The sequence below is a fragment of the Sinocyclocheilus grahami genome, unplaced genomic scaffold (assembly GCF_001515645.1).
Source record: "Sinocyclocheilus grahami isolate Dianchi unplaced genomic scaffold, SAMN03320097.WGS_v1.1 scaffold380.1, whole genome shotgun sequence".
In the NCBI taxonomy this organism is placed as follows: Eukaryota; Metazoa; Chordata; class Actinopteri; order Cypriniformes; family Cyprinidae; genus Sinocyclocheilus; species Sinocyclocheilus grahami.
The window spans coordinates 414046-422756 of record NW_015505559.1 but is presented as its reverse complement, the minus strand read 5'-3'; the positions used below and the strand labels follow the sequence as shown (position 1 = coordinate 422756).

At 37.7% G+C, this 8711-nt stretch overlaps 1 protein-coding gene across 2 annotated transcripts in view; it reads right to left on the bottom strand.

Moving 5' to 3' along the window:
* Positions 1-6477: 6477 nt before the first annotated feature.
* Positions 6478-8711, bottom strand: part of stx19 (syntaxin 19) — a 4555-nt gene continuing 2321 nt past the window's right edge. For both annotated transcript variants that reach the window (XM_016230925.1, XM_016230926.1), the window contains exon 2: positions 6478-7765. In XM_016230925.1, the coding sequence (XP_016086411.1) occupies positions 6784-7668 (885 nt within the window). In that variant the 5' untranslated portion in view covers positions 7669-7765 and the 3' untranslated portion in view covers positions 6478-6783. The remainder of the gene's footprint in view (positions 7766-8711) is intronic.

Below are 8711 nucleotides of genomic sequence, written 5' to 3'. Positions count from 1 at the left end.
CCTCACAGAGCAAACCCCACCGAAGCCACACTCCTCACCACCAATCACAAAGATTCGTGAAGGCTTCTTCTCCTGGAGACCAAATGTCTAATGCACTCTTCACCACAACATTTCTCCTGATTGCTTCACCAAAACTCCTGCTATCCACTGCAGGCATTTCATACCATGATCCAGATCCAGCAAGACTCGCTTCCAGTCCAAATAACAGTTTAAATGCGGTTCAATTTGGATTATTTGAAATCTCATTAACTCCAGCAAAGGCGTAGATGATGCATTGTAAATCAAATGTCTATACCACATGGTTTAGGTTGAATCTATTTCCTGATTAGCATTTTTCACTCTCATTTTTGGTGCCATCAAATCAAGCTCATAGTGAAGATAATATGTCACGGATCTTTCTCATCTCTCGCCGTCACTCTCTGATTTTTTATCCTTTTTAATGCACAAATAGGGCAATTTCTATGGAAATTGAGTTTTTATTCTCCTGAGAAACCTAGTTTAAAATGTATTTAATATAAGGTTTGTTAGAACATAACATGCACAAGAACATCAAGATTTTATGTAAAAAAATATATGAGGAATATTTTAGGCGCTGTAACTGGTCAGTCTATAGTAAAAAAGACATACTTTAAAAAATATATATACAAATAATATAAAAAAAAATAATAATATGGAATAATATAAATAAATTATATACTCTATCTTGTTAATTGCAATTAAATGAAATAACAAACCAATGTTGTATTTAAAATACATTAACTTTAAACTTTTTTAAAAATTGAAGTACTGTACACTACAACTACAACTTCGGTTAAGGGCACGTTTTCACAAGGGTTACTCCATGCATAAAAATTATACAAACATAACAAAATCCCAACGTAATCTTCCCTAAAGTATTTAATGTCAATTAGACATAAATATGTAAATTACTATTTTTACATGCTATCATAACCACATTCTTGAGGTTGAACTTTAACTCTTTGTCACTTACGTTTTAAATCTCACAACTGACCTTTTTATTTCCTGAAAAGTGATTTCTAGAAAACACACTTTTGAGTATTGTGGGAAAGCCATCACCTGAGTGACATTTACTAAATGATCCACCGCTAAACTCACTCCTTACCGAGAGTGAGTTCATCCCTGGAGCCCTGTCCGTCTAATGAGGCAGCAAAATAAAGACGTATTTGGGAAGTACGGCTCTCCAAATATTCACGGTTCAAAGCATGCGTGTCACCAGTGGCGGCAAATGAGACGGGCCAGCGGAGGCTGGGGTGGCTCCTATTGAGTGCAAGTGTTTCCTGAGGCAGTGAAAGACTCTTCCAGGTACACTGCAGTCTGTCGAGCTGATGAACCACATCGGGACCCGGCGGTTCGAGCCAAAATATTACAGACCGGGACAAAGAGCTCTGTTCACTCCATTCTGAAGCGGTCGGGTTGTGAAAGTTTATTAAACCACTGATGTGAACATTTTAAAAGCTGAACCACTGATGTAATTCACTGTTAAGGATGAGCAAATATGTTTTTTTACTCTCATAGATTTTGTTACCATTGCCATGCATTATAAGACTGACAGACTGCAACGGCTGGAGTTAAAAATCATCACATGTGTTCTACTGAAGAAACAAAGTCACCTACATCTTGGATGCCCTGGGGGTAAGCAGATAAACATCACATTTTCATTTTTGGGTGAACTATCCCTTTAAGGTAGGTGGGTTATTGCTGAATGGATCACTATAAGCAATTATTTATTGGTGTTCTTACTCTTATTTGATACACACTGGGAACACAAACACACACATGCACACGAATAACCAGAACTTGCAGAATATTTAAAAGCCAAAGACGTTCTCAGGATTATTATTTATTTTTTTCTGATTGAAACTCGTCGTGCAGCTGCTTCAGTGTTGTGATGGTTGATGCAAACGTTCTGCTGTAGCGCCATCTGGTGTCCAGCAGCTTACAGTGACATGAAGCCTACAAGATGCTAGACTCCGAAATGAGGAGAAGACCGTTTTTTAAAGAGTTTAAAAACAGTTAGTGCAATAAAAAACATACCTTTGAATTATTTCACTATTGTAGGTACAAGCACACCCAACTCCCAGGCGACATGCGAGTTACTTGCTTTCAAGCAGCTCCGCAAGACGTTTGGATCAAAATCTTTGTGTGTGTGTGTGTGTGTGTGCGATCTGTGTGTGTGTGTGTGTGTGTGTGTGTGTGTGTGTGTGTGTGTGTGTGTGTGTGTGTGTGTGTGTGTGTGTGTGATAAACTCCCTTATGTCCCGGTAGAGTTTACCCTAAGTAATATTTTTTTTATTATTCACCAAGGTATTATATCTGGGAAGGTTTTTCATTTTGTGTTCCTCTGAAAAATAGCTACTATAGCACACTGGGTTGGAACAACACGAGAGTCCGTAAATAATGAGATACTTGGCCTTTTGGGTGACATGCTCTTTAAAGAGGCTGATTTGTCGTTGTATTTAAGTGCTGTGATTGATATAACTAGACAGTTACCTTTGACTCAGATGATGATTGAAAGTGTGGAGGTCTCTCCTGAATTTTTACAAGGGTGCTCTGTCTACTAACTTAAGGAAATACTTCCAAAAGTCTTTGTAGTCTTCAACATAATGATACTTCACTTCTGTGACATTACCTGTTCAGTGGTGTCCCACATGGACTTCTCTAAAATAGACCTCACTTTGAGGTTAAATGAAAATCAGGGACATTTTTACAATGACATAGAATCACATGGGATGTTGTTTGTTCAAGGCTGTCTGTCTGTCTCTCTCTCTCTCTCTCTCTCTCTGTGTGTGTGTGTGTGTGTGTGTGTGTGTGTGTGTGAATCAATGGTCCCCACAAGGAAATATTAAATATACAATAACCTCCATTTTGTGTCTATAAGATTGCAGCCTACAAATGTGTGTATGTGTTCCCAGGTCTAATAATAGTGCTTTCTCCTTCGAAAACCAAGGCCAATATCCAGACATTGACTTGTACTTTAATTATTTGTCAACAGATGGCAATGTTGTCCAATATGATTAAACGTGCTGCTTATTTTCCTATAAGAGCTTCGTGCTTGATTCATTCTATATCATCATCTCTTTGTATGCAGCTTGAAATAAAATAATTACTTTTTAAGAAATAATTTAGTCAAAGGACATGCATTTCAAGTTTTAACAACATTAAAATATTAGTGAATATCGACACATTTATATATGTATTTTCGTACTTATTTTGGAATAGATCAGTGGGATTGAAAAGGGCCTTGAAATGTCATGGAAACACTGTAGGCTGTTCTATCTTTAAAAAAATCAACAAAAGCTGGGATTTCTGTAGTTAGTATAAATAGGCCTATTATGCTCAGTTCTGTAATATTTTATTAGCTAAAACTTGCTTTTTGTGCATTAAAGGGGTCATATGATGCTGCTAAAAATAACATAATTTTGTGTATTTGGTGTAATGAAATGTGTTTATGTGGTTTAAGGTTCAAAAACCATTATTTTCCACATACTGTACATTATTGTTTCTCCTCTATGCCCCGCCTTTCTGAAACGCACTAATTTTTACAAAGCTCATCGGTCTGAAAAGCAAGGTGTGCTCTGATTGGCCAGCTATCCAGTGCGTTGTGATTGGCCGAATACCTCAAGCATGTGACGGAAATGTTACGCCCCTTGCCATATTGTGATGACTTGTCCAGCCGGAGTGATGAGACAAAACCAATAAAACCCATTACAAACGAGGCATTTGTTGCATCCAGTGGGGACATACTGTAATTACGTATTATAATGACTTATACTGTCTTTTTATGTGCTGCATAGCATCGCGCCACGTAAACATAAAACTCTGTCTGCCTTTGTGATCGGAGAAATGACAAACAACAAACGCTACTCTACACTGCTCAAAACTCGGCTCTCAGCTCCAGGCATGACGAAGCGATATCGTCCTCTTTTGGAAGGACAAACAAAGTAGTTTCGCTTTCACAACGAAACACACGACAACAACAATACTACAGCGAGAATCAAAGTTACGCCTTCTTTCTTTGCGTGAACATTTGGGCGGCGTTATGCAAATCTTCCCACATCGTGACGTAGACATGTGGGGGCGTGTTAGAACGAGCCGTTTTAGGTAGGTGTGGCTGACTCTTAACTTTTATAAAGAATATCTCTTTGGATTTGAGACTTTAGTCTTTGTAACTTTACAGATCTTCTTTATGCACCAAGAGCTTGTAACACTCCAAAGAGAAAGGAAAAATTGAAATCGCATCATATGCATATAGAAATTCTACTAAATTAATTGAGTCATGCATTAAATGGTCAAATAAAAGACGAGAACCCTTTTCAAGTTTCTCTCAATTATATGAGTAAACAATGACATTGTTTTACCTATATTGCACTTTTCAAATAATATTCTTCCCCTTCAATTTCTGGGCAACAGGTTTTCCTCTGAAAATACAGAGACACTCCCAGATCCTAGAAATTGTGCCGACACCTGTTACCCGCTCTGTTGACTCACCACATGTCTTCATTATTCACCTCATCATGAGACCAACCAGTTTCATTCCAGTTAGCTCCACAGTAACGGCTTATTAATTATGAGCAAATATTAGACTGCCTGTGGTAGATTACATTTTAGAGATATTTTAAAATGGTTACTTGTATTTTATTCTTGTTTTAAAATAACTAGTTAAAAAAATATAATTCTTGCTTCATCTGAATTAAGGTGTCCATTAGTGTAGTAGATACACCCCTGATAGCACATATACATCTTGGAGACGTCTATTTGATGTGCATGTTTTCATCTGAGTGTAAGAGTGTAAGACGTTTACTGTCGTAGAAGGAAGTAAATAGGCATTCAGAAAATGTCTTCAAGATTTAGGATGTATGTAAAACTGACTTTTCAAAGATGTTTATCAGATGTTTGTTCAGAGCAGATGCTAAGGTCAAAGTCTAAGGTCTATTAAAGCAAGTGGATTTAGCTCGCTCTCGCTGATCAATGGTAAATGTGACAGCACACTTATGGGGCTAACATGACAGTTTTTGTTTTGAAAGCAGATAGGGATGTAACGATTCACTCAACTCACGATTCAATTCACGATTTTGATTTCACAATTCTACTTTCTCACGATTTTTATGAACAAAGTGAGATTGAAGACATTACAGTAAATGAAAAGGTGTCGTTTTATTTGGCTATTGCTGCAAGTTTCTTTGTGAAATTGAAATATAACAAATAAAAGAAATCTCTTAATATGAACAAACTAAGGCTTTGTCTGTGCTCTTTCCATTTAAAATTACAGGCAGCCACTGGATTTTAATCATGATCCAAACAAAGATGCAGCATGAGTAGATTTTAATCTAAATTAGACTGTATAATTTCAAAATTTGAAGCAAAAACAGAATGATCTGACTTTAGTTTTGTTAAACCACACTATATAAAACATATCTGAACGAAAGAGCAGAGGAGCTGAATGAGACGCAGATTCACTCTCTGACAGCAGGTGGCGCTCATGAACAGCAATGATACAGTGTTTCCTGGGTTAGCGCTGTAAACAAAGCAGTGCTGCGCTTATGAACACTACTTTAATATGCACTGTTCAGAGGCTAGATGAAAAGAAGATACATTCATGTAAACTCCTACTCCAATTGTATCGAAATTTGTTTGGCATCTCAACCGACTGGAATCGTCACATATTTTTATCGATTTTCGACCGGCTCGCGGTTAATCGTTACATCCCTAAAAACAGGTTTTTGAAATCAACACCATTATCGTCTTGGTGTAAACTACAAAAATGTGAATTTGTAGGAATGCGAATGTGTGCAGAAGCATAGTGTTTCTTTACAAAGTGGCATCGCCATCTACTGGCCTGGGAAGCATAATACAGCATTTTTAGTCATTTTCACAGATCCATGTAAACGTTCTGACAACACAGTCAGCTATGTGCAAAACTTTTCAAAAACGCAAAGGAAAAGCTTTTCCATTTTTTAATACAGTTTGTTACATTTACACAACAACGATGCACTAAAACTGAAAAGTTGTCACTTTGTAAAGAAACACCGAGCACGTAATACGCATGCGCATTTATTTTTTTTTACAAATTCAGGTATTTGTAATTCACACTGAGATGATTAGGGCGTCATTTTCAAAAATGTGCACTTTGAAACCCGTTTTGTGAAGTTTGCATTTTCAGGCCCCCAAAATGCCATTATTGTGTAAACGAATGTCCAAAATGCCATTGTTGTGTAAATGCCCCCTTAGATGTGGACTTGCAGCAATCTTTCAGTAGGCTTTTTACTTGAAAATATAGGGCATATTTGCTTAGTCTTATCTCTTAAGACAGAATGTGTCATTTTTAGCTCAGTTATTTGATTAATCTTAAGCAGACAATATGGCTACAATAAAAAAATATCAATTTAAAATAATACTGAAAGGAAAAAATAGAAGTCAGTTAAATAAAATTTAACGGACATCCAAAATAGTGCACCTTTTCCACAATAATAAAATACAAAATAAGTTTACCTTTGATTACCTCTTACATAACTTGAAGTGATGTGATGTAACAACATCATAACATTTTGTGAAATCTTTATATAACCATTTGTATTGCATGTCAACACCCAACTGTCTTCATTGCTATGGAGCCTTCCTGTTTTAATATTGTCCAAAAGTGCTTTGTGCCCTTGCTTTTTATCTTCATCAGGCAGAGGTCAATGTCTGCAGTGAGTGTACTCTGCCCTTGAGAGAGCAGCAAATGAGAAACTTTCCCATAGTTTATTCTGCCAGCCTTGCCCTGCTATCTGAACCAAGGACAGCAACAACAGCACAGTCTTCTGAGAGGGTTCTTCTTCTTGTATCTCACAGCCGTTTTGAACGTCTCCTTTGTGACCGATACATAGTCTTGCGTCTTCTCCACATTGGCTTGTATGTTCTCGATCTGGTGCCCTTGCTCTTCCACCAGCATGAACACTTCTAGAAAGAGATCTCGCAGGTCCTTCATGTTGCTTTCCAGGTTCAGGAGCTCTTTGTGGCGTTGCTCGATCTCTGAGAGCTGTGTACGAGTGATCTTTGCATCCACTATGATGTTCTCGTTGAAGATCTCCCACTTGCCCTGCTCTATCATGTTATCCACCTCATCTTCGGACACCTCGCGACCCGATACCTCCAACTGCCGGATGATAAACTGCTTGCATTTGTCCTGCTTGCTCAGGATCGCGTCGTTGTGTTGGCGCATTACTTGCTGAAACTGGCGAAAGAGGGCCGCGTGCTGGGCCTTCTGGATACGGGACGTGGCGACATCCGGGCCCAGCTCTGCCTCGGTTCGCTTAGCCTGCTTGGAAAGCACATCTAACCTTTTATGCAGGCTCTCGGCCAACAGCTTGATGTCTCGCGTCATGCTGCTCTCCTTTTTCATGATGCTGAGGCGCCTGATGGTGGCCACAAAGTTCCTCTGCTGCTGGCTGAACTTACGGACTTCAGAGTTCAGCTCCTCGATGCTGTCACGAATGCTCTGAGCCTCCTTCAGGAAGTTCTCCAGGACGGGCTCTGCCTCAAAGATCACGGCCTGCAGGCCTATCAGCGAGGACGGGTCCATGTCCTCCTCCTCGTTGAAGGGGTTGTTGTCCACCACCTTATCGCTGGCCTTCATCCGCTGACGCAACTCCTCCATGCGGTCCTTCATGACTGCAGACACAGAAGACCTTGATGGGGACAAGGTCAGATTTTCTCTTGGGTTTGAGTGTTGTCTGTCTGTAAAATGTTCCTGTGCTTCTCATACCCTGTAATTAACCAGAGAAGAGAAGAGTTACCACACTTGTCAGTATTGTCGCATTTGATCTTTTCCGTCCTCATTTTCAGTGCATCAGTTCTATTGCACTGAAAATGTTCATTCCTAAAAGAATAGTTCACCTGAAATGTAAATTATGTTATATTTAATTCACCCTCATGTTCAAACCTGTATCCTGTTATTCCTTTTTAGAATTTTCTTCTTACAACCAGTGTTATTTTAGAATGATCAATGTACTATTAATAGTTTTTGTTAATATTTTTAATTTAAAAACTTAAATTTTTGTTAAAATTTTCAGCTTTTGCTTACAAGTAACCAATTCTAATTTGCAAATTATAAAAATATATAGAAATGATATGTCTTTGTGTGTTTGTGACAGTGTTACTTTATTAGTAGTACCAGTATTATTTATATATTTATTAATAATATACATTTTTATATTGTCAGTTTTGTTTTCAGCATTTTTCAGCATTGTAATTTAATGTGTGTGTGTGTGTGTGTGTGTGTGTGTGTGTGTGTTCTTTAATCCTTTATTAGAGTCTCTCTGCTTTCCATATAAACCATTTTATGTTATATACAAGTTGATATGATGATATGATTCCACTCCACTGTAATGGTGGTCCTTTTTGACAATCAGTAATGAATATCATGTTGTGATATATGTTGTGATTTAAAGAAGTACACTTATTGTGATGTGTTGACTAACTTGTAAAGTGTTTGATTATAATTTCAACTGTAGTGTGTGATTTATAATTATAATTATAACTAGTTTGTTATTAAATAATACATTTAGAGTTAGTATATTTTAATTGTACTAAATTTCAACTGCATCATCCGTACATGACATGTTTCTATAGAACCTTCTTTAATGTATTTTTTAGTTTACCATAAATGCTGTCAGTACATTTAGCAACACAAACACACACACACACACACAC